This window comes from Netta rufina (assembly GCF_964035555.1).
Source record: "Netta rufina genome assembly, chromosome: 1".
In the NCBI taxonomy this organism is placed as follows: Eukaryota; Metazoa; Chordata; class Aves; order Anseriformes; family Anatidae; genus Netta; species Netta rufina.
In genome coordinates this window covers 121,994,619-122,021,217 of record NC_140123.1, presented here as the reverse complement: position 1 = coordinate 122,021,217, position 26,599 = coordinate 121,994,619, and the positions used below count along the sequence as shown (strand labels likewise).

The 26,599-nt window shown below is 43.1% G+C and overlaps 1 protein-coding gene across 1 annotated transcript; it reads left to right on the top strand.

The window, feature by feature from the left end:
- Window positions 1-33: 33 nt before the first annotated feature.
- Window positions 34-26,441, top strand: B4GALT4 (beta-1,4-galactosyltransferase 4). Its single transcript, XM_084285690.1, has 7 exons — window positions 34-105; window positions 16,003-16,488; window positions 17,132-17,364; window positions 20,760-20,947; window positions 23,039-23,161; window positions 25,201-25,305; window positions 25,785-26,441. Exons 2-7 carry the CDS (start codon window positions 16,212-16,214, stop codon window positions 25,924-25,926), a joined length of 1,068 nt encoding a protein of 355 aa, XP_084141816.1. The 5' UTR covers window positions 34-105; window positions 16,003-16,211; the 3' UTR covers window positions 25,927-26,441.
- The last annotated feature ends 158 nt before the right edge of the window (window positions 26,442-26,599 follow it).

Genomic DNA, 26,599 nt, shown 5'->3' with positions numbered 1-26,599 from the left:
CGTGAGTGGGGTAAGGGCAGCGCGCCTGCGCGGGGGGCGCCCGCCGGGCTGCGGCCGGCCCCGCGGAGCCGAGCCCGGGCTGGCGGGGCCGGCTCCGACCCCATGGTGAGAAGCGGGGGGGCGGCGGGCTCGGCCCGGCGGCTGGGGGCGGGGGGGGGGGGGCGGTGTTTTTGGGGCTGGGGCTGGTCGGGATCGGGGTGGGAGTGATGAGAGGGGTCTTGATGTCGGCCCTAAGCGCTTAGTGAAGGGGAGTGAGTGGTGTTTAGTGCTGCAGATGGGGTCTTGGGGGCTCCAAAAGAGCGATCGCAGAGGGGGCTCCTGTGGGTCCCTCGAAGGAGGGTCCAGGTGGGCAGGGGGTGATGGAGAGGTGTTTGTTGGCGTTAGGGGAAAGAGTCTAGGGGAGCTGCGAGGGGTGTTTGGGAAGGGTTGGCTTCTGTGCCCATGCAAACTGTTGCAGCATCGCCCTGGTATGGTTAGAAACCTTGTAGATGCGTGGTTTTTACAGCACCATCATTGTGATGCTCCATTAGCAAAGAAAATATCTCTACGTTCAGTTTCCTGCTAACACCAGCTTGCCTCAAGGAGTTAACAGCAAAGCTCCCTCAGTTTGTGGATTTAACTTTCTTTCCACCCTTTCGCTTAATAGCTAAGGAAGTTCCCAAGGGGCAGGCTGAGGCTGGCTACGAGATCTCAGCTTTCAGTAGAGAGGATTAGAGAAAAGAAAGGTGAAATTCTGCTATAACAGAGGGATACCATTTTTTTTTGGTAAATGAAATAAATTCTAGATTCTGTTTTCATTCGTTAAATATGTATGCTTAGCCTTTATTGGCAGTACTGGTAGTTATGTGTGATACTCTTTCTCTGAAGATTATTTTCTCTGCAGCTCTAATCACAGTTCTTTAAGTCTGCTGTTATCTACAAATGCTCTGATTAGATTTAGAAAGCTGAAAGCACGGCTTGTAAATTGCTTTATTCTCCAACTGTTCAACATAGCGAGACTGTTTTACAAAACCTCTTCTAACGCTGAAGTTTATCGCTTCTTCATCCAAGATACTGCAAATAACTGTTCTCGATAAGCATTTTCTTTAAGTATGATAGGTCATGGTTTTGATTTATGCGGGTATTTCCTTGTTGTTGTTGTAACAGCTGGATTTCATTTCACAAATACCTTTCTACTTAGTGAGAAAGCAATCTGTTGCTTCAGCTCTAAAAGGTTTGCATTTTTCTCTCTGGTTTGAGTTGCCCCGTTCTTCTTTTAAGTGTCAGAAGAAAAAAAAAAAGGAAGTTGAGAGGTGCTTAATTTGTTTTTGATTACGTGAGCCTAAATCTAAATCGCATGAATGAACTTGAGCTTGGCTGGAGATAGGGCAGTTTGGTTGAATGACTGCCTGCTTGATGCAAGGTTTTCTTTTTTTTTTTTTTTTCCAAACACAAAAAACCCACCCTGTTGTTTAGGCAAATATGTAGGCCAAAAGTCTCCCAGCAGGGTGTATAACTGGCCACCTGGGTTAGTTGTTTTTTGTTGCAGAAGCTGTGTTTGTTTTGTTGTGTGTAGACAGGACCTTGAAAACTTCGTAGAATGACAAAAGAGCTTCCCTCTCACTTCTCTTTAGTTTTTAGTATTTCTATGAGGGATTATAAGAATCAGGTCTTTATACTTTCTTTACTTTTGTTGGAAATACTTTGGCGTACCTATGTGTAGCATGAAGTACATCCGTGATAGTTTCATCTGTGTCCTTAATCTTTTTTCTTTGCATATGTGCAGTGCTGCTGTGTAGAGTAACGACTTCTGGGTAAAATTTATTTGCCAGGCCGTGAATTAATGAAGTTATGCATTAAAGGGATCAAGTTCACATGCATTGTAATTCAGATAATCCTTTTAAATGGAAATCATGATGAGGATTCAAAACGTTTGCAGTTCTAAATAATAGCAAAACTCTAGGATCTGATGTTGCTGGGGCACGTGCAGTACAAATCTTCTGTTCCCCTCTCCTGTATCTCAGTCTTCAGTCCTGTGGTTGACTTCCAAACTCCTGCAGCTAATTCTATTCATCAGTGGGATGGGGAGGGGTAAAACCTGCACAACAATGAGGAAGTGAAGGGAAAAGAGCCACGTTTCCCTACTCTGCTTCTGGGTTGTGTTGTTCCCTTCCCTCCTGCTTTGTTCCTGGAAAGAGCTAGGGCCCAGCTGCTGCTTGTGTGAGAAGGAGGGTTGAAGAAGAGGCAGTAGGAGAGGAGGAGCCCCCTGCCTCTCACCTTTAGTTCTCTGGACTGCCCAGCAAGATCAGATGAGGTCAGGCAGAGAGGTTGCTAACTCAGTGGGAGCAATAATGATGTACTTATCCCCCGCTGTCTAAAGTTTCACTGGGCTGCTTGTTCCAAAGGCTTGATACTAATCTTGATTCACAGGCGTACCGTGGTAAGTGTTCAGAATTACTGCCCCAAGCAGTTTGCATAAATTTGCTTGGTCGTACCTTGAGCTAGAACTGCTGAAGCAGTTTTAAATTCTTTTCAAATGCTGTTCTAGACCATAACACTTCTGAATGGCACAAATCATAACTCTTACTCTATCTGTCTGAAACAATTTTCTTTCTCCTGTATGAAAATCCATCTGCGAATGGGTTGAAAATCTGCGTTGCTCTCAATTGTGTTCTAACACAAAAGAAGGTCCTGGGTGTTTAAGAGCTTATCAAAATCATACCAGGTGCACTGTAACTTGATAGCCATCTCTGTTACTAGGCGCTGGCAATTTGTAATCCTTAATGAGGTAAGACAAAAAAAAAAATCCCTTAATGTCTGATGAAACTTCTGCTGAAATGACTTGGCAGTTCTCATGCCAAGGTACTTTGTTGAGAGAGAATGGGATTCTGCTTCTCGTTACGCACTTGTAATAAGATGTACAACTTCAAGCTTTGTGTTTTTTATGACTTTTCATAGAAAGTTATGCTTATAATTTTGAGTTTACAAGTATTAGACACTTCTTTCTGCAGCTTCTGTCCTGTACTGTCTGTGGTTGGTACTGTTTAAAATATATATAATCTAGTGTGAAGTACTTAAAGCTGAAGTAAGAATGTGTGATGATTTAATTCGATGTCTGCCTTAGATGTAGTTAAACTGCTTGGTTTTCTGTGCAGAAAGGTGGGTGAACAATTTGGCCAGAAATGTGTTCAGCTCTTCTGTGAAGTGGCATGGGTGTCTGGCATCTGTACTGACTGACTGCTGCTCCAGCAAGCCAGCAGCTGCCAGAAGAAGGTAGGGTACTGCTGAATTCAGTCCTAACTTCAGCTCTCCGTCATGTGTGAGATCCCTGTATTTGCAGAAATCAGTTTTATGATGTGTATTTTCACAAAATTCCACAGACCACGGGGGAAAGGTGTTTTAAACTGTGCTGTATTTTTTTTTTTAAAGGTGTTTCTGTGGAAAGCAGTGATAGGGAGTGCCCAGGTCTGATTTCTGCATGCCTGGTACACTTCCATCTCTTTGCCCTCAGTCTAACAGTGCTGTGTCTTTTGCAGTGAGGTTGTGGCTCAGCTGTAATTGTGTAACAAGGGAGGCCATTCATAAATGTTTCTTGGCCTGGAGAAGTCAGATGGTGTTTCTTAGCCTCAAGCCAGAGTTTGTTACATTTTAGGAAAGAGAGAACTGTACTGGAGCATTGGAATAGCACCCACTCAGTTGGCCTGTGCTTGATGATAATGTTGGGTCATCTGCAGCAAAGGCTTGGGCAATCTCAGAAATCTTAACGTGAAGTTGCAGGCACTGAATGTTTGCCAAGAATTGTGCCTCTGTTTTATAAGTGAACCATGAATGTATTAAAAAAATGTTTGCTTCTCACCAGATTGTCTGGAAATGGTGGAAATAGCTGCATATCCACTGTTTAATATTTGAGATAGGTAGAAAGCACTGAAACAGGAATGATGCTAAAGCCAAGTTACCTATAGGGCTTTGTATGAGGTGGAAATGCGAACTGAAATTTCTTCTGTCTTTTTGAAATTGTTGCTTCAGGTTTGTCTGCCTGAAGATAATGTGCACAGGTAAGGCAGGATATGTATGCCACGTAGCAGTGATGATCTAGGTGAGCAGGCAAAAAGCATCAGTCAGTAGATTAACTTGGTTGATGAAACTACACGAGTGTAGCTGGGTGCCTGCTGTGGCTGGAGGTACAGGATGGAGAGGACTCTTTCTGGCTACTGGTACAGCCAGTTGGCAATGATATATTTTCCAAATAAATGTGTGTGAGTTCATTAAGATGCCACATATCTCAAGCAGCACACTGGATCTTTTAAACTGCTGTTAATATTTCACTTCAGCTGAGGAAATGCTGCATGGGTGCGGGTGTCACGGTGTCGGCAGCGGGGAATCTGCAGAGCTGGCTCCTGCGAGAAGAAACCAGGGGCTGTGTGCCCGTGTTGGACACAGCTGGTGCCAGCCAGCTCTGACACAGATCTTTGGCTGGAGTGAAGCGGAGTGGGTCAGCCAAGCTGGTGGCACCCTGGGAAAAACACTTCAGAAAAGGCAAAATGCTGTGAGAGGAAGGAGTGGGGGTGTGAGACAGAAATGGGAGGAAGGAGCAGCAGAGGAACTGTTAGGGACTGACCACAGCCCCTGTTCCCTGCATGGCTGGTGGTGGAGGAGCTGGGAACAAAGGAGTGAAGCTGAGCCCTGGAAGAAAGGCATGGGGGGGGAAGGTGTTTTAGTTTTTGTCACTGCTTCTCACCATCCTGCTCTAGTTCTAATTGGCAATAACTTAATTTTCTCTAAATGAAGTTTATTTTGCTTACTGACAATTGGTAAGTGATCTCCCTGTCCTTATTTTGACCCATGAGCTTTTCCTTTTACTTTCTCCTAATGCTCTGCTGGGAAGGGGAACTGAGGGTGTGCCTGAGTGGGCTTGGGGCAGGCAGCAATGAACAAACCACAACAAATGCTTTTCTAGCTTTGAGCTAGCAGACAACTAGTTTCAGGACTTATTTTTTCACTGAAATGAGTAATTTATCCGTTACACTCGTCAGATTAGAGGAAAAGAAAAGCCAGTGGAGGTGAGGGAATCCATGTAAGCTGACAGTCTTTTCTCTCTCTACAAGTTTATTCCTCCCCCTTGTAAACTAGAGATATTTATGCCTTAAATAGAGCTGTTAGTAAAAAACTATGGACCTGTTACAGGATCCTACATGAAGTTTTGCTGTGTTGCTTTAGTGAGTTCCACTGTTCTGCTTAAAAGTCACCTTAGTGACATACACTGTGAGGACAACGCACCCGGTAGCATGTCCTTTGGTTACAACCTGGTCATCTGGGCTGTTATCACACAAACCAAACTTGTTTCCTTATGTTACTGATCAAAGAGTTTTGCAGCAGTGGTGGAACTAGAATACGGAGAAAAGTAGGTGGGCAGGTAGAAACTGCAGGTGGGGGCACATTTTCAAGGGTTGCTCTCTGCAAAAAGGTAGTGCAAACCTGTATTTTTGTTGTCTGTTTCCAGTTTGAGGCCACACTTTTTTTTTTTATTAATAGATACTGGAATTCAGGACTGGACTTTAAACTGCAATTGTTTAAAAATTGTATTTACAGTGCATTTGGAATATACAGCTAACGAGCCTCTTCTTTTTCTATTGCAACTGAGTGTTGTGAGCCTTGTCTCTATGATGTCTTCCTGTTTTGTTTTTTTTTTGTTGTTGTTGTTTTTTTTTGTCAGGCATCTACTCTCATAATTTAAAGCCCTGGTGAGCTGGAATCATGTGTGCTGCATCTGCTTGCACTGTAGCTCAGCTGGTGTTTAGGGAACATCATGACTGAGACCAAGTTACGTGGATGTTGGAGATCAAAAGCTTTTATTTGTTTACCAAAGCAATTAGGGCATTTGACATCAACTTCTGTAGTTAACTTTTAACACCTGGCTGTATTCAGACATCTTCAGTGATGGTAAGCTAAACTAGCTTACGATGTTTGGTGATCTGAGTGCCATTTTAGAATGGGAGTCTGTAAGTTAATCGTTAATTTTCTATGTTCTGTTTTCTCTGCATACATTTCCCTGACTCTTAAACAGTAAGATTAATACCCTAAGTATAATGATGCACAGAGATTAGAAGCTGTGTTTGGATATGCTAGACTTACTATAAAACATCCTCTTTACTGTCTAAATTCAAAGTACATCATTGGGATGAGGAAGTTCATAATCAGTTACCATTCATTACATCCTGTTTTGGTTCTCATTTGTTTTTATTTTACCTGTTTTGTTTTCCTCATTGTGATAGCTGTAGTGAGTTTATTCCTGGTCAAATTTGGCTGAAATTGATGCAGGAGCCAGAGTTGTGTATACAAGTTCCTAGTCCTGCAGAAGTAGGAGCCACAGAGAGGGAAGGTTTATGTAAGGGCGAACTTAACCTCCTCTTGAGAAACCTGACAGCCAGAGAGACTGTGGACAAAACTTTTAGATGCTAAGGGAAATCAGTGATGTGTACATCCTAAGGACAATGGACTTCATAAATACCAGCTCTTAAGGACTGCTGCTTCTGTCGAATGCGTTCGCAGTGGAGAATTTTTTCAGATCTTTGATCAGGAACCAAAGCATGTTGGAACAAAGGTGTTGCATTCCTCATCTGGGGCAGCATTGGACAGAAGTGTGATCACATTCCTCTTAGGGATAGGTGAGATACTGACACGTTCCTGGCTTTTTGTCCTGTGTGGCGGAGTTAAAGCTGCATGGAGAGTCCCCTTTTGGTGCTTTTTTATCAAAGATGTTCCTTTATGTGAAATGTCTGTATTGTATTTGGCTGCCAAGCCTTTTCTCATTCATATCTGCTGCAGTCTCTTCTGCGATGCTTGCGTGTGTGAAGGTAATAATTTATGTAAACTGAAACACTAGGTCATTTTGTGCTGCATTAATATTCTTTCTCTCTTTTACTTTGTAAATCAGGGTGTTGAGGCTGCCAGTACTTCGGCTTTTACACTGAATATCGAGTGGTTATCAAGTACTAAAGCGAGAAAGGATTGCTATTGTCAGAGGATCACAGAAGAAGGCTGTTAGAAATACTGCTTGCTTCCTGATCTGTCTAAGCCGTGTTTGCCTGAGAGTTAGTGCTGACACAGAGCAGGTGCAGTTTGGGGATGTGCTCCATGGAGTAGGCAGGAAGGTGAGCCAGTAACAGTCAAGATCCAGGGGGGGTTGATTTTATGTGGTTGGCCAGATAAACCAGACTGTAATCCCAAAAGGATTTTCCAATACGGTAGGTGTCTGTAACAAGTTTTTCCCACAGAGTCTTGTGCAGTCCTAATAATAAATAAGGTCTTTGTGTGCCATGCATATCACACACACGCATCTTATGTGGCACACATAAGGTCTTTGTGGCACAGAGAAGGCTTCCTGGCAGGGTTTTGTACGTCTACCTGCTTGGAGCAGAGTTGCACAAAGAATTCAAACAAGTCTTGAATTACATTTGTCCTCTCTCATCCTGCCTCTAATCCACCCACCTTAGTTCTGAGTACCCAGTGTGTACTCAGGCCTCTCTCATCCTTGGTAAGGTGTTTCGTTTTCAGCAGTTCTTGTCTAGAAGCGTGAGGAAAATCTCACCCTAGCTTAGGTGCAGCTCTCCTGGTGTTTACCAGCTTAACATGTGGCTGCTGGGGAGGCTGGCAACAAAACTCTTCCGAACTGGAGCTTGGACAGCATGACCTTTTAGCCATAATAGTATAGCTAAGCCACTTACTTGTTGATCGGATGGTTTATTATAATAATTACTTATATTGCAGTACTGCTTCTGGCCAGCCACTCTGTCCAGATATGCTGGAGTGCCCCCCGTCCTGGTTCTGCCATGCCTTGGAGCAAGCAGAGAGGCTGCCTGCCTTCCCTCGCTGGGATGGGAGCAGAGGGAAGGATGTGTGGGACGGTGCTACAGAGCCTTTTTAGAGCTGGTGAAAGGCTGGATGTGCTGGAGTTTTTTTTTTTTTTTTTAAAGTCATTCTGCAAGTTTTGAGCTCACTCTTTCCTGCAGTGTGAGAGAGGTAACAGAGGGCTCTTTATGGTGTGGAGTTTCCTGGCTGAAAAGCGCCTGCCGCTTGCTCTCTGTGCTTTTTGCAGTGACTGCTTTGCAGGAAGGTGGGATGTGGCGGCAGCAGCAACAGTGAGTGGTTTAATATGCTTGTTTTCTTTGGCTTGAAGTCCGGAAAGAGGGGTGGAAAAGGTGTTTGTGTGAGGATTGTGGGGTTTGTTAAATGGCCCGTGACTTCTCTGCTACTCAGTGCAGTCAGTGATTCTTTAATAAGAAGATGCAACAGTGTTGTTTAAGGGATAAAAAAAAAAGTGTTGTTTAAGGGATATTAAAATCCATTACTGTAATGCCTGACAGCTGAAGATGAAGAAATGCCTGCAAAAGGAACAACTTTAAACTCAAAACTCAACAGCTCGAACTGTTTAGCATAGGGAAGCTGATGCTGTATAGTGATCCTTCTGTCTTAGCACCTGTAAAGAATTTAATTATATCTAGGAGGGTTTAAGGAAGAAACTTCCTATGCTTACCTATTGACACTTCTGATTTTTGCCTGGATAAAATACTAAATAAGTCTGCATAGTACTGAGCTGATAATCACTGTTTCAACAAACTCTTTTATGACTCATTTTCTGCTTTCACTTAAGAGGGTTTTTCAAGTTAGATAGAGGTGAATCCTTTTTGCGGCTGTACCTGATGTGTCTGGAATCTGTGCGTTTCACCCAGTTAGAGAAGGCTGCAGGGGCTTCTGGAAAAATTGCATGACAAGAAACGTCTCCTTTCCAGGCAGTGTGAAAGAGGAAGAGTCAGAAGGTTAGATTGCATACGTTCCAAAAATCATCTATTAAATGCATCATGCATCAAACAAAAATCTCTCTGGAGCTGTTCCACAGGTGTTCTCTGCAGGGTGAATTGTTTTTAATACAGGCATGTGAGAAAGAGAACTGAGGCAACAAGTGGTTTCTCACTGATAACTTATCAAACAAGTTTAACAGTAAAAATTACGATGTGAATCTAAGTCTTAGTTTAATTGTCATCATGAAAACCTTTATCTTAAAAACATGTAGGTAGAAAACAAGTGTTTGAAATTAATGAGGTTTTTATCAACTCCAGTTGCATATCAAAGTTTGTTTTCCTTCACTAACATAGAGATTAGGGCTACCGCTAATCTACCTGCTGATACTCTCGTCCACCCAGGATTTTTGTCCAGATTAAAAAATGGCTTTTAGCCTAGGGCTCCTGGATAGCCTAGGTTTGGTTTGGTTATGCTTCACTGAAATATGTTATTTCACAGGAAGAGTTGCACTTTAGGTTTCTGCGAAGGTTTCTTGGGTACCTTTGAAGGTCAGACATAGCTAGAGGCAGGTTTGAGGGCTATGAGAAGAGTGCAGTTATGCCCCTTAAGTGTTCCCACCCTTATTGAGGGATAGTCACCCTGAGTCACTGAGTGTAGAAGAGGAAAGAACCAGTTTCCAGCATCTTGGAGATTATAGCAAGATACGTTTAATCAATAAATTTTAGAATTGAGATTTTGTTTCTGTTTGCATGTGATATAACATCTGACTGGGTAATTTCACCCCCGGTATCTGCTGGAATTTGGTGATGGTTTAATTTTATCTATTAGGAAGTTAGGAAGTGCAATTCATCTGCTGTGTTATTTCTTGTGGGTTGTAAAGGGACTGTTAGACTTCAAGGCTGGATTCCATGTAATTATTCCAGCTGGTATTTTATTAAGGCTATTCTAATTGTTATGGCTCTAGTATTTATGCTGCTGCTTGAAGTGTGACTTTAACACTAGGCCCTGGGACTAACTTTTTTTTCTTGAAGGCCAACACTAGTGATCTCAAGTCTGGGTTAGCTGCCCTAGCATCCCAGGCACACCAGTCTTTCAATGGTGAAAACTCACTTTTTCAAACCAAAAAGTTGTTAGATTAAGTAGCACAGAACATGAAGAGTCCTTAGCCTGAAATGGTAAAATGACACACTCCAGCGAGGTAATGGTCAAATTTTCCTTTCATTCATCTGATGAAGGTTAAGTATTAATAAAATCTTGTCTTACTTATCCTTTCATTTTCTATTACTGTCATCTTCTATTCAGGAGTCCTTAGTGGAGGCCATAAAACACCATCTCTTCACCGTGTTACACAGCCGATTTCATTCATGAGGGTGCAGTTTGAGGTGTATCCAAGGGATCTGTTCCATGACGGCCCCCTTGGCAACACAACCTGAGATGTGGGTGACACCAGAGGGGCTTGGTGTGTTGACTCTAAGAGAAACACCACAGAGGGTGGAGCGGAAACACCATGGCCAGGCTCTGTGCTATCGCCTCAGGGATGGGGAACTTGGCGGTACTGTGGAACTAATAAACTGCATAGCCAGCCCTGAGCCAAACTGATAACCAAATCCTGTCCTCTGGGTGAACTCTCCTCGTTATAATCTCACTATAGTGCCAACTCTCCTCATTATAATGCCAAAGCACACCTCCATCCCAAAAGGCACCCCCCTCCCTGGCCTGACCACCCCTCGCTGTGTGTGTGCTCTGAACGTCTCCAGGCCTATACCCTTAAAGCAGAAGTGAGGAAGTTTTATACCGATCACAATGAATGTACGCATGACTAAAATCACTCGAGCTCCACCTAAAACTGAGAAAATAAAGCCTCTCGAGAGGAAGACTGGTATGGAAGATACCATCACAAACAAGTCAGGAGGTCACACAATGTTTCAGAAGCTAACTCATGTGCGGTTGGCTGTATCAGTTTTGGTATCTGCGTGTACTTTGCAGGCAGTGAGCGCATTTATCACCAGCAGTCCAAGAGAACCTGCACTCCTTTTGCCCCAATACACTGCCCCAGTTATTAATTTACTAGACTGAAGGTGTGTTGTGCTGTTTGTGCATCTGGGATCGTGGTAATGCAATATATTGAATGCAACCAAGTGAGTGCCGAATTGGGCCTCACTCGGAATCCATGCCCGGCCACCCTCAGCCCCTCTGATATTTCAGGGTGAGCTGGAACTGAAGGGGCTTTAGGTCCTGCCAGACCTCATAGAAAACATCAAAAATAACAACCTTTGGGTTTATGAAACAAAAATGCGCTTCTGCATGTGTTGTGATGAGTTGAAAATGCCTAATTGTTTGTGATGGTGCGTGCATATTTCTGCCACTCTGTAGAAGTGCTCCAGTGTGTTTTAAGCAAGATTGGCATTCAGTTAGTGCCACAGAACTCAGTGAAGAGGTAGCTTTGGTTATCATAAAAATAATTCTGATTCTATGACTATTGTGAACTTTTAATAATACCTGCTTGCAGAGGAAACTCATAAAACTGACAAAAATCTGTATGTGTGAGCTTCCACATAGCTGAATAGTAGGGGAAGAGAGTAGAAATAAGGTTGGTGTGGTAGGGTCAGAGTTTTTCATAACTTATCCTTGTATCTTAGCAATTTTACATCTAAATGCTATTCATTATATAAAAAATAAAATCGAGCAATGTATTCTTCTGACTGATACTTCTGATATGCCTCCCAATGTTTTTTCTTCCATCCAGGTGTTTTTTCCCTTCGATTTTTATTTTTTGTTGTTTATTTATGTGGAAAAAATTAAATTATTATGAGGGTAGGCCCATTTGTGCTAGGCTGTGCATCAGAGTTAAGTGGCTATCAACTCTTTTTAAAAGAAGAATGTAGTCCACTTCTGAAAGACTGAATTTAAGAAATAGGTTTTGATCAAACACTTACTGGTAGTCATTCCTGCGTTTTAAGTTTGGTATCTTAACTTGATGTCGTCTGTCTGAGCTGAGGTTGGTCTAGAATGTGTTTGGATTGGGTAGAGGAGAAGCAAATCCCCCTTACAGGTGCCGATACCTTTGGTTTACTGAGAAGGGATTACCACCATTAGGGAGAGTGCTTCAGCTGCAAAATGGTGCACGGTAACAGTGGGGTTGTAAAAGGCAGTAATCTAGATCACTCCCCAGAAGCTTGCAAGTAGAGTTTACATAAGCAAAATATGTAATTTGCAATGATTCATAACTCCAGGCTAATATTGCCCGTGTTGTCCATAGGGTTCTCTGTTCTCAGGTCATTTGTATGTAGGTTATCACTGATGCCCCTCCTGTATGGGGCTGCTGCAGGGTGTAAGCTGGCAGAGGAAGGAGGGGTGCACGTCCTCATTTTGATTTGCATCCCTATTGTTTTGGCGTTGATATACAGTGGGGTAACAGGGTACAGCGTTTTGGGCTGTTACTTCTTCAGTCAGCGCAGCTGTGAATCGGAGTCCAGAGGGACCACGCTGAAATCGCTTCTGTCACGCAGCAGCCTTTTCCTGGTATGACAGCTAATTAGGAAATGATGATGGGCTGAAAGGAACGCGCTGATGTTTCAGCAAGCAGTATTCAAAAACAAACATTATCCTGTTTAATGCTCATTAGTCAAGCTTGAAACTGGAATTATTTAACTCCAAGTGTATCAGTATTTCTGCTGTTACCTCCCAGGGCATCAGGGCTGCTAATTCTGTTATTATGGCATGTCTGCCAGCAAGGCTCAGAGAAATGTAGGAAGTAAAACTCATCGCTGAAGTAAAATGCATACATTGAAAATCTCAGCATCTTTGTCTTTCATTGTTTTCCTGTAGTTTTTCCATTTAATGTCATTCCAGTCACTCTTATTTTGTTGTTTTATGCCTCGCTCCCTTTAGTATTTCATACATGGTAGTTTAATCTGCAGCTTGTTCTAGTTTGGGTGTTTTCCCCCCCAACTCCTGTTACAGAGAGTGATTGAATTGAGGTTCTAGAGTCATGGGGACACTTAACTGATTTTAATCCATGTTCTGTTTAAGCCCGTATCAAACTTCAATTCATTTTTCTTCATTTGTAAAGCAGCAACTGCTTTCTTACAAAATATCCTGGGCAAACTGTAATATTCTGCTTGCTAGAAAGCAAATTTCCTCTTCCCCTGTGTTTTTTTTTTCTCTTCTTGAGATGTTCCTCTTCCCTCTTTGATATGAAAAAAGCAACAGGCATGGTCTGGTTGCACCCATTTTAATGCATTCCAAATATTGTGGTTTGTACATTATTTTGATATTTTAGCTGTAGCCTACATGTCTGAGGAAAAGAATAAAGAATGTCAGAATAAATGGTGTCGATTACTGACAGCAACTGCAGCAATACCTTAAAGGTATTACAAAATGGTGTTTGGGGCTTATGGAGATTCTTATTTTTAATTTTTGTCACCATGTGTTTAACTGGTGTACAGATTTGAGTATTGAGTTCCTTGCACATTGCAGGCCTGTAGAACAACAAATTCCACCAAATACTTTTCTGTTTTGTGTAAAGGTGAAGAAGGAATGGTGTGCTTGCAGAGTCACACAGTAATTAGAAAACCCTACCTGTTGTAAGATAATGCCTTCAGGTTCAGATGGGACACATGAGGATCTCCTGAAAGGAGGGCAGAAGGTGACAGCCTGGCAGCACGCAGGATGAGAGCCAGGTTAGACAGCCTTTGGAGGAACACGGCGAGGGAAGACGAGCAGCTCATCCACCTGAGTGGTCAGGATGGCCCAGTTTTGGGGAAGATGCAGCAGGGTTGTTACCAAAATGCTGCATCTAAGCTTTGCAGGGGTTAGAAAGAACAGTAGGACTTCTGAAAATACCACAGCTTTGGTCTGTTTGTTTTTTAGGAACGTGTATTTGCAAGTCTCCAGCGAGCATAGTAATCTTAACGTGGGAAAATAATAGAGTGACGGGTCTATTTTTGTCTTTAAAACACGGAGAACCACCACACTGTAATAAGGTGGTGAAGCTTCTGTAGAACAGATGTCGGGTGCCACCCTTGAGGGACAGAAGCTGGAGAATCCCTGTGCCTGGCTGACCTCACCCTTTTTCTTTCTTGGTTAATGACTTCTGTTCTGGGTGTTACAGAGGCTGTATTTGAGCAGTTGTTCACAAAACTCGGAGCCAGTAGGAAGATCACCAGGTCTGTTGCAAGCTGGCATCCTTCAGTGGGAAGCACTGTGTCATATCAGCATGCAGCTTAAATCTGCTGATCCTCTTGTGTTTGTTTCCTTTATTTCTAACTGTATATAGCTATGCTGAACTGCATAGACTTGCTAATTCTGTAGGTCGGTTCAATGCTAGGTGTTACTCTGAAGCTGCTCTTTTCTGTTCTGACAACAGAGCTAATGGATACCAAGAGAACGAAAACTGGGTCTGTTCGTTCTCAGATTTCCTTGGGGAGTAGTAGGGACCCACGCTGTCAATACCTTACAGGCTGTTCTGATGATTTCCCATGAGGAAAACTGGGGGAAAGGATGTAAATGAGAGCACTAAGTTAATCTGTCTAAATCTCAAAACAATGAGGCAGAGACCTAGGCGGTCCTTGGTGTCATTTATCAAGGAATACAAACAATTCACTGAAAATGTGGTCTCAAGGGATAGGAGACAAGGAGGCAAGGAGGAAGAACGATTCAAGCTTTCGTTCCTGTTTTTTGGTGATACTCGGTGTCCTCGTGATACTGAAGATCAGGAAAAAAATCAACAGCCATGCCTAAACCAGGTTATTAGCAAAAAGTGTATGCTTTTTCCCTTTAACTTCTTCCTTTAATTTATTTTATTATTTTTTTTCTTGTAACCAATGCCATTTTCTCCCACATAACCTGTCTTTTTTGCTCTCTCGTTTGCCTGTTGCTGAAGTACCTGTGGAGTTTCCTCACTTTCAGTGGTAAGGTCACTGAATTTTCCTGCCTCTTCCTTAAAGAAGCATGAGTGATGCATGTGCCTGGAAGGAGGTTAAACTCTCTGCAATGTGCCTCCTGGGCACTATCGAGACTGCTCATTCCCAGCAAACCCTGAGGAGCTCAGCAGCGTATAGAGGGATTCATCTCCTCAGTCCTAGGTTTGGCTCCCGTATACATCCACATGAATCAGCAAACTTCTGCAGAAAACACCAGGGCTAAACTAATAGGAATGTTACCGTATTCCTTCTGCCTGTGATGCCTCTCTGGGGTCCCTTCTGTATTTTGAAAGCCAGTGCAAAATAACCCTCTGTGGTTTCCGTGCTGCTGCTGTTTTTGATCTAGCCTCTTTCATATGCATGGTCTTTAATCAGTGCCTTTGTTTCACTTAGCCTCCGTCTCTGTTCTTTTCACACGTAGCAATTTTCTTGTGTTTTCCATATCAAAGTTTTTCTTTTATTAAAATTTCATTCTTTCTCTGCTGTGCTCTGCCAGACAGAAGGATTAGCGCCGTAACTTTATAGCGTGATGGCAGCGAAAGCTGGGCTCTTAAAAAGGTCAGGAGACAGAATAAAGAATTGGATCCTTACAGACCTAACACTGAAGAACTGAACCTCTCCCTTGAAAAGCAGGAAGATTTGCATCGGTCTCATTTATTTCTCATTGTAGTAGAAGGATGAGTGAGAAGATGGTTGAAGATGTAGAAGGCAGCAGATGTGGAGGAAAGATCTCTGATGCCAATTTAGGGTTGTGTTACATTGCGTTGCACGTGGCAGTGCAACACAGATGATATAGGTGAAGAATTTAACTGCTTTCTTCTGGAAGTTATCTTGTTTTTCATTTTGGTGGGGAGAGCCAGCTGTATTCACGGCCAGCAGAATCCCTTGTCTTGCAGCTGTTGTGAGTTCTGATAGAAATAAAAGTAATAAAACCTGTGTACTGCCAAGAAGTGTACACAGACATAACATGGGGTAGAGGTTGCACTTTCTGATCTTCAGAAAAGAAAACAAACCACAAAACAACACACAAAAACAACAAAAGACTGACTTGGAGTGGGGAACAAAGCAGGGAAGTGATTTGCCTAAAGTCACGCAGCTGGTTGCAGCTGAGCTAGGACCAAAGCTTAGTTTCTGATCAATAGTTCATACTTGCTGTGCCTTTCATATTTTGGTGGTTTCATATTTGGTTCCTATTTCTGATCTCCCATGGCTTGCCATGAGCTCTTCTCATAAAGTTCAAAAGTGCAGCAGCGGAGGGCAATAGAAACTAACTTTTCCCTTCCTTTTTTTTTTTTTCCAGGTACGTCATATTTTCTGACACTTGAAGAACAAACACCACTGCAGCTCCGTGAATTGCAAAACCGCAGAAAGCGTGGCAACCCTCCCTACCTCCAGCTTCCTTTCTTTACTGTGATCTTCTTCGTGGGACCTTTGGTTTCATCCCCACTGGGTGCACAGCGAGAGTGGCCTGCCAGAGCGGAGGAAGCAGTTTGCAGGTCAGGGAGAGCCATGGCCTTGAACTTGTATATCTTTCACGTCTTCTATAAATTCAAAGTGCTGCTGCTTGTCACGCTGTGTCTGATGTTGCTATGGGCCACGTTCAGTTACTTTGTGGACTCTGGACAGTCAATGCCTAGACCTAAGAACGTGGTGGAGGATTTCAGAAAGGCAACCAGCCTGCAGGAGGAAGGCAACAGTTGGAAGGACGAGAAGACGAAATTAACTGCAGCAGTTCCTGCGACAACATCACCTCAGGGTCACTGTCCAGCTCTGTCTCCATACCTGCGTAAGTGATGTGGCTTTCCTCTCCTCGGATTTACTTTTCCTCCTTGCTGTTCTAGTTATACACTTCTGTGAAATAAATACCATGCAACCAGGTTCAGTAAGTGCTTCTTGGTGAGTGGCTGTGCTGTGTCTGGCTGGGATAGCAGCCCCACTGGTGCCGTGCTTTGCATTTGTAGGTAAAATGGCACTGAGAACAGATTTGACTACAGCTGAGACGAAGCTGTATTCTTCCCTCCTCCCTGTAGTCCAAAAGCTTGCTGTCTAACAATTTATAGCATCAAGCCTGCAGTACTTTTGCTCATGCTTTATGCAGAGATGAATTCTCACAGCCACAGTCCTGTGTCTCTCTCCATTTTGCCCTCCTTTGCCCTGGCAGCTGTTTCTGGCCAACCTTCTTGCAGCAGGGTGGAACTTCTCTTGGAATTTGTATGATCAGTGCTCTGTAATCAGCTTAAGTAAATGCTCAGTACCCTCTCCTTTCACTGCCCCTGTAATATCCTTCTAGCACTGCTTTTCCCTCGGAAAGCTAGGGAAAACAACTGTAGGCTTGAATCTGGGTTTCTTATGCCATTTATGGGGTGCCTCATTAGCTGACTGGACTAGCCACAGACAAATCAGAAAAAATTCTTGTGCTTTTCCTACAGGAGGTGCCAGCAAACTGACCTTCAAACCCTCTCTCACCCTAGAAGAAGTGCAAAAGGAGAACCCTCAGGTGGCCAGGGGCCGGTATCATCCCACCGAGTGCTCAGCGCTGCAGCGCGTGGCCATCCTCATCCCGCACCGCAACCGGGAGAGGCACCTGCTGTACCTCCTGGAGCACCTCCACCCCTTCCTGCAGAGGCAGCAGCTGGACTACGGCATCTACGTTATTCACCAGGTGAGGCAGCTCTGCAGAGGTTTGCTCGGGTGGGGAGGATGCTGCTGCTGCCACCTCTGCTGCTCCTCTGCTCCTCAGCCTGCCCGGAGCACTTCTGCTCGCTGAAGGACACAGCAGCGCTTGCAGCCACTGCTGCAGGAGCTCAGCTGTTGGTAGCAAAGCTGGGAAGAATTAACAAAGGGTGTCTTAGTCAGAGAAACAGGCACTAGTTAAAATAACTTACTATTTCTGAGTTACTGCTTAAGGTAAGCATCTCCTGCATTACTCACATCAGAAGTGCACAACTTGCTTCTCTTGCAGTATACATGCATGCAGCGAGGCTGACATGCTTTTTTGTCTTTAACTTTGGGGTTGTTTTTATCAAAGGCTTCAGTTTGTAGCTAGGTCTTCTCTCCAATCTTGCTGTCATGCTTAGTAAGCTCTGCTTATCATGTGGTCATACTTCTGTCTCAAAACTAACCACATCAGCTACAGCTCGTAGGTGATTTACTTTGCACAGCAAGGGCTGTGGGAAGAAATAGCCGTGGTGGAGCATTTGGTTCCATAGAGGTTTAGTAATCTCCTATTTTATATTCTTTTAAGCTCTGTGGAGTCAGTGGCTAACATCTGAGCGTACTGACGTGTGCTGCATTGTCTTTTTTTATGTGCTTACATTCTGATCACATGAGCTAAAAGCAGTGCAGATTTCTCTTGTGTAATGTGTTGCCCTTTTCTTGAACTTTTGTTTTACTTGCTTTATCTTACTGTCATTTATGTATGTGCTCTGCTTTGATTCTAAACAGAGATTTCAGACAGCAGGAAGAAAAAATAAGGTGATTATTACAGCTTCTCTTCCCCTCTGTTTGAAGAGGATGGAGTCAAGCAGAGGCAGCACAACTTAGGTGACAGCTTACAATTTTGCTCAATGGCAGCTGGAATTCAGTTGGAATATGCAGTTCCTGCATTGTTCTGAGTCACCATGAGGCCTGTGGAGTGGAAAAGCGAGGCTTTTTCTGCAGTAGTATATACAGTAATTGGACAAATAATGCCTCACTCCAGCTCGCAAGCAGTGGTTAGCAAAAAATCATCGTGAGAGTGGGCATATACCTTATTTATTGAAATACGTGATGTGGGTACAGGCAGTTGTGTTAGCAGAAAGTATTAGAAGAGTCTGCAGGTTGCGTCTGATGTGAGCAGCAGAGCTGAGTCTGGACTTGTTCTATCCAAGTTTTTACTTGGAAGATTGGGAACTCTTGCTTAGCCTTTCAGTGTGGCTAGGCACACCCAAACACTGAGGTGAGGCTAACTAAAAAACTCTTTGTTGGCAAATCTGTCTTCACTCTCCATTTGTGATGTCATTAGTTGCTTTAAGTATATTTGGGGAAAGAAATGGAGGAAAAACATGCTTTAACTACAAAAATACACAGAGCTTGCTTTGCAGGAAGATTAATAAATGGGCCTCCTGTATTTTTCTCCTCTTTGTGGGCTGCTTCTAACATTTCAAAATCATGTTTTGCTGCACAGACGTGTGTGTACACGAGTGCAGTACTGAAAAAAAAACCTTGTAATCTCTAAAGGGTGAATAACTTCTTTCCCAACAGAAGTTTGTCATGTCAATGTTGTGTTGAAAGTCAGGAGGAGAATTCTGTCTTCTGTAGCAGATGAGAGGAGATTTTGCTGTTTGTTCAGCACTGAAATGGCTCTTCCTGGAGGGCAGTTTTACTGCTGTTTGGCTGCCTTTGTGCAGGCTGGGGCTGCGCTGGCTGCCTGTACTGCTGAGGGGGACACAGCCAGCCACTGGTAGATGCTGCTACTGGGTTTGATACACAAGTGGAGTTCTCTGTATGTGCTTCACCAGTTACCTGAATTGTTCTGTTTTTCACCCCATAAACTATGTTTTCTTTGTTAGGAGGAGGTTTTCTGACACATTTCTTCTTAACGTCCTGTATACAAAAATATTCAGGACTTTAAAATCATAGATTTTTGGGTATCTATTATTTCAGTATCTATTTTTTTTTTTTTTCTTGGAAAACATGCTTCTTCCCTTACTCAGAATGGAAGTAATTGATGATCTCTCCTTTTTCAGAACAGGCCCTATTTCCCAAAGGGTACATGTAGTGAGCCATAAAGCTCCTAAGTCACCTTTGTGTAGGAGCAGATGGTTGGTGGTAAAGGGGAGCAAATTCCTTCTTTGAAGCAAAGCATTACTTAGTGGAAGGATGAAACATGCTATGTATACAACTGCTTTTCCCTACAGCTACCCATCCCTCCATTTGGGGAGGCTGGCTTCTTTCTGATTTTTCTGTGGAGCCTCTTTCTGTCCAGGTACCTTCTAGCAAACAAGCCCTTTATCTTGGAAGATTACTTTTTTTTTTTTTTTTTTTTTTTTTAACTATATCAAGTACGTCAGGTTGCCAGGTCTAGAAAACGAATGACCTTCTGGTTTCTGGAAGCACGAAGCTGGGCCTTTTGACTCGTGGTTAGAATTTGAAGCAATTTACCACCTTGTCCTCAGGAGCAGAAGGTGTTCTACAGGCTAGCTTGTGTGTACAGTCCAGATAAAAAATAAATAGCAAGATAAGCACCCTTGTTGCCTCTGAATCAGTGGTGTCGTGGTAAGCTTACCAAAGTGCCAGGTGTGTGTGTACACGTGTGTGTGTGTGTGTGTGTATATATAAAAGGTGGAAAATGGTACTTTTAAAAAGTGAAGATGTACTAACTTGATGTAAAAGCAAACAATGAAGATTAGTAAATAAAAAAAAAAAATAAATAAAAATGAAGCTCCATTCTAAGAAGAATCCCTGTGCAGCATAATAATTCAGTTACAGGAAGGAGGTAAGGAAGAGACCTGCATTTTATTTCCCACTCTGCCACCTACTGTGTGGTTTAGGGAAATACAGTGTACTTCTTAAACACTGCTGTCCTCTGAAGTGAGCGGCAAGCATAAATCACCTGTGTCGCGTGCTCTGACATCTGTAAACTAGTAACTATGGGATTAATTTTTTAAGCTTTCATAAGCCTTGCTGACATAGTTGCATGGATTGCCAGTTTCTAGACTGTTTACTGATGCCTCTTTTGTTAATGTGGCTTGATGGAGTGATGGGAACAGCAATTGTAGTAGAATTGCACTGCAGCATGCATATTTTTCTGGTGGCCTCATAGCCTTAGGCTTTCCTGCCCCTACCTGTGTTCACTCATGACAAGTAGAGGCCACAGAAACACGAAACACTGCATCGGTGGTTATTTTCATGCTGTATCTCATGTTTTGGGGTAGCAGTTAGTGTAGTTACTGCTGGAAAGGCTTTGAGGTGCAATTGTGGTTGTGAACTACATGATCAGAAGAAAAGCCTGTGAACAGCTCTAGTTAAAAAGGTTTGACACGTTCTTCAGAGTTTTTTTTGTGTTCTTTTCCGCAGGCTGGCAACACCAAATTTAATCGAGCTAAACTGCTGAATGTAGGATACCTAGAGGCCCTAAAAGAAGAGAATTGGGACTGTTTCATTTTCCATGATGTGGATCTGGTGCCGGAGAATGACTTTAACATTTACATGTGTGACAGACAGCCAAAGCACCTTGTAGTTGGCAGGAACAGTACTGGATACAGGTAGGAAACCATGAACGTGAAAGGAAAACCAGCTGGAAAATGCCAACTTACTGATAATGTTCCTCTTCTCAGGGAGCTGTATACTTGAGTGTTCCCTTCTATCTGACACCTGGTTTCTGGTGGTAATGCTCTGTTTCTCTGGAGCACCTTCTGACGAGATTCTTACAGACGTCTCTGAAGTTAGCTCTGTCATCAGCTGTAAGAATGGGCATTGTCATTGTTCTCGTTTCTGAGAGAAAAGCCACATGCCAGAGACCTTATGTCAAAGCTAGAAATACATCTGCAGTCTCCTGGTCCTGTGGTTTGACAGTATGATCTTAGGATTGTGCTGATAAAATTTGCCACTTACCTTTTGCTGTTGAAGAGGTAACTTCTGATACTGAGATCTGCTCAAGTGTGAAAATTTGCCAAAGGATAGGGTTATCCTTTAATTGTTTGGCTGTATGGCGTCCAATATAGGGTTTTTCTGTTTTTAAATGAATCAATTAAGTGCTACTGTGATGTAAATCATTTAAAATGAAAAGTCAGGTTCAGCCCACCTTAGAGGAAAAAGGGCTCCTGAGCTTGGTGAATTTAATGACTAGAGTGGTTTCATTGAACATCGGTCTTTCAAGATTCACTTTTTATGTCATGTCAGTCTAAATATCAATTAGAAGTGAGTTTTGCAAAAGCTGATTGCAAAGCACTTTGAAGTAAAGCCCTGTTTCACTTCAGTGTTTCCTTTACTAAGCATATGAGAGAGGTGTTTAACCTCCCCAGTTACTGCAAGTGCTTTGGTGAGCTAAGCATGCAGATGGATTATTGTTTTTTTATTTGATTGTTACTGTTTTTACAAAGGGATCTTCTTATGATTGATTTCCTCAGACTTCTGTTTGTGGAAAGGATCTGTTATAAGTCAGCTTCAAGTTTTGGCTTTAAAGTCTTATACTAACAAAAGGATTACTATTATTACTGTGAATGCCCCGTGCCAGTATTCACTAGGATACTGGCGGTTTGGATTTGATCCACACTTTCACTTCTGTGGCACTGCCTCTGCTTACACATCAGTGAAGTGGGGATAATTGCGCTTTACTTCCCGGGGAATTCCTCCGTTTGCTTGAAAGAATTCAGATCCTGAGCTCAAGAGTGAGAGCACAGGTAGAAATCTCAGTTAAGTGGCCTCAGTGTTGTGCTTTGGCTGAGGTGGGCATGCTGAGATGTGTTGCTCAGATGAGGTTGAGGAAACTGAAGTCACACGTGTCCTGTATTCATACAAAATGTCCTGGGCAGGAATATGTTTTTTTGGTAGGGTTGTTCTTTATTCGTTTTCTTCGAGGGAAATACCTTCTATGGTGATGCTGGACATGGTAATCTTGGCAACTGTGCTCCTCTGGAGAGCAAATATAATCAGTTTAGTTATATAAACTGAAACTCAGATTCTTTATGAAAAGATTTGTATATTCAGACTTCGAAGGCAAGGGTGGGAAAGCTTTTTGAGCTTAGCTATTTCCCTGAAGCCGTAACATCCTTTTCTAAGTGACCATTTTAAATGTATTTTTATTAGTCCAGTTTTAAAGATCCTAGAGGATCCGATGTTTTCTTGTCCTTGCAAGAGGTGGTTGGACACTGGGTATACACCATAAATCTGTGGGACCTGATGGGGTGTAGCCATGAGTGCTGAGGGACCTGGCTGCTGTCATTGCAAAACCACTCTGTTACCTTTGAAAGGTTTGGGGGAGGTTCCTGGAGCCTGCAACAGAACAAATGTCACTCCTGTCACAAACGTCACTCACAAAGGGATAAAGTTTGGGCAGTGAGGTGAACTGAAAACCAGCTGGACTGCTGGGCTTACGGGATTCTGACTGGTGAACACCTTCAGTAGTGATCTGGACAATGGGGCAGAGTGTCCGTCCTCGGAAAGCTTGCAGAAGATATGGAGCTGGGAAGGTTGGGGTTGATATACTGCAAGTTTATGCCCTGCTGGAGAAGTTGGCCAACAGGAATCTTAAAAAGCAAAGGACGAGTCTAGATCCAGAGTTATAGGGTGGTATTCTTGGTGGTGGCGTAACTCAACCTTTTAATTCTTTGTCCCCTCTTCCTGTGTATTTCCAGGTTACGTTACCAGGGCTATTTTGGAGGTGTAACTGCTCTAACAAGAGAACAGTTTTCCAAGGTGAATGGATTCTCTAACAACTACTGGGGTTGGGGTGGAGAAGATGATGACCTTCGAATCAGGTAAAAAGAAGGCTGGAGGGAAATGGGGTGTGAGTATTGCTCTGTGGGGATTTGGAGTGTGAAGGTGCAGTTCTGTGAACAGTTTCCTCTTTGAAAAGATGAGGCATGCTTAAAATCTGGTCTTTCTGAGAGCTGTTGGTTTGGTGGGGTTTCTTTTTGTTGGTTGGTCTTGCTTTTTGTCTCAGCCACAAAACATTTTTGTTACAGCTTGGAAATTGGTTGTAAGCAAAATAAGATTGAAGTCTGTGTTATGATTTTGCCAGTGACACATGTATTGAGTTCCACTACTTCTGCGAGAGCGTGGGAGTATTTGGGTTTTGGCTTTTTTTCCATTCATTGACTACCATGACTTCCTCAGAGAAGGGCTTAGTTTGCACGTGGGTGGTGTTGATTGTAGTTAAGATGGTGAATAACTTACATTTGAGAAAGGCTGCACATGTATCCATCTGCCCTTTGCTCTTGTTGAAATTACTTTTGCAGATGTGGCTTCAAAGTAGGAGCCTGTTAGTTTGAGATATTTGGTGGTAGTAAAGACTAAACTTTCATGTTGATCTGTCCCCCTTTGCTTGGGAGGAAACCTCTACAGACCAGCATTACTGTTAGTGAAAGGAAGGAAAAAAAAAAAGTCAATTTGTAACTTGGGTGTGCTCTGTTGTCCTTAGCTGAAAAGGATAAACACTTGTTTAAATATGCAAGCAAACATTTCAGGGATGTAAAATTCATACTTGTGGTGATTTTTAAATGATCACACTGAAGAAATCGAGTGTGCTAAAGTTAGGAACTTCCAAGCAAAAGTTTTCTAGCATATTGGTCAGCTGCGTCTCAAATAGTCTAAGAGGACCTACTTGGAGATATGGATTTGTCCCTTCTTAGTAATTCCTTTCCCATTCCCTGAAGCTCTAGCTAGAGACACCAACTACTTTGTGCCATCTTGGGGCCTGAAAACCAAACCGTATGACCCAGTGTGCACACTGCAATTGGCTTTAGCTCACGCCTTTCCTCCTGGTTACAGCATTTGTGGTGGGTAGGGAATGGGAAGCTTGCTTTCTTAATAGTGTTGTAGAGAGATCCTTGTAGCCTTCCTCTGCAAAGGCAGCAGATGGCAGCAGCCCCTTCAGTATCTTCAACAACTCAGTGCTGGAGGGCTACTACCTCCTGTTTGGCTTCTGTGTCTGATTTGATTTGCCTCCGTGCTAAACCTGACGCTCCCTTATGGGCCCCTTTCTACAGAGAACATCAGAAAGATTTTTCAGTCCAGCTGTTGTATTCATTTGATAATTTGCTGCTACAAACAGTCACTGGAAAGTTATTGGGGCTGTTTCTTGGGTTCCTGTTGCTCTTTCTGCTGATGTATGGCTAGCAAAGACCTGGGGTGTTCCTTAAATCCACTGCCATAAAATTAACTCTTCTGCTGCTGACAGCAAAATTCTTGTATTCCACAGATATGTTTAAGGCCAAACATTCCAATCAAGTGCCTGTTGTCAGGCATTATAATCTCTGCATGAGATTTAATGTTTTTGACACTGTTCTCAGAAAGCTTTCTTCATGTAGACAAAGTTCAGAATTGTAGGGCTGCCTGCCAGCCATTAGAAAGCAAGCTCTCTTCCTCTTTTTGGTGGAGAACTATTGTGTGTAGGGACTTCACTATAGTAGTTGAAATGAACTCGTCAGAGAATGTGTAATCTTGCTATAGACATCCTAGATTAACATGCAGTAGTAAAACTGGACCAGAAAATACTAATTTAATTGTATTCAGTTACATAACATGTCCTTGAGGCAAGCTCTGTATGATATCTGCTGTAATAGCTACCTGTTTCTCTTCAAAAGACAGGAATATATGTCCATACATGTCCAGAAACCCAAATCTGAATCTCTGTTTCTCCAGCAAAATGGGTTATGGAAGAGATGGAGAACTGTAGGAAACATCTTCAGTGCCTGCTTCTATGACGCGTACCAAAACTGAAGTGCCAGAATGTCACTTCTCCTTAAGAGGTGGCTTATAGGGGGTGTCTTGCTTATGGCACTGCTATTTCTTCCAGGGTTGAGATGCAGAAGATGCGAGTGGTGAGACCATCTGCTGATGTAGCCAGGTACACGATGATCTTCCACAACCGAGACCACGGCAATGAGGAGAACAGAGAGAGGTGAGTTACAGCAGGGTTCACTTCGCCTTGCTATAGAAGGGGGCTAGGAGCCAGACCAAGTGGTGGCCCAGTTCCTCACATTAGATCAACCAGGCATTTTGTGGTACCCAAACTCTCTGGGTGATGGGTTTGACACCACTGTTTGCAGCTGGCAGCTGTTTTTCAGTGCATGAGATGTGCCTGTAATCGAGTGGGTAATGTTCAGTAAAACCTTCCGAAGCTATAATCACACGGATATGAATTGAACATAGATTTTGGAGATTAAATGGCTTAAATCTCTCCTCCCCAAACTGTAGGACTATTTTCCCATGTCTGACTGCCCATCTTGATGACAAGAAAAACATGATTTTGCATTCTGAGTAGATACAGACTGGCTGTGGCTCTGTCTCTAAGGTTACCAGACATGGGAAAGAGCTCAAACTCCTCTTGTGCATCTCAGTTTTGTGCTATGAAGACTTTCTCCTCTGCTCTGTCCTCAGGATGAAGCTTCTACGCCAGGTATCTAAAATGTGGAAGACAGATGGGTTGAACTCCTGTTCATACAAACTGCTGTCAGTGGAACACAACCCTTTGTACATCAACATCACAGTGGATTTCAGCATACAGCCAAAGATCTCGTAAGGGTGAGCACCAGGCAGGTTATAGGAAATGGCAGCACATCTTGTTTGTGGTTGCTGCTGCCACAGCTGAGGGGCAGCACACTGCTTGAAAGAGTACTTCAGTAGCACAGAAGAAAGTTTCTCTTCACAGCATCTCGTTGGTCAGTTGAGAATCTCCTTTTGTGAGACAGGACTGGAGATGGGGACTGACCTGAGGCCAGGTCCTGGTGTTCTTGCGTGCACTTTCTTCTGGGATGTGTGTGTAAGTTTTCTTGTTTGGGCTGGTCCAGTGGAAGGACTTGAACTAAGTCTCCTGAAAAAAAATCTTGCAGCTATTCCTAAATTTCCAATTTGTCATAGTGGGAAGACAACATTGCCACAACTTAAGAAGGAGCAGGCCAGTCTGCCCCTTAAAAGCACAAGAATTCTTCACCATTTACAGCCTCACTGAGGTTTTTCCACTCTAAGGAAAAACTGCTTGTGTGGGGGGCAATGGCAATAATGGTAATAGGTGAGGAGACGTTAAAAATCTCTCAATAAAAGACAGTCTACTTAATTCAAAAGGCATCTCTTGTCCTTTATAAGCTCACCTCGCCATGCAGTGGGAATGCTCAAGCATCTTGGGGCAGAATGGAAGTCTCATTTAATTCTGCAGCAGGCTGCAGGTTTGTGCATTACTCTGGAGAGATCTGGAA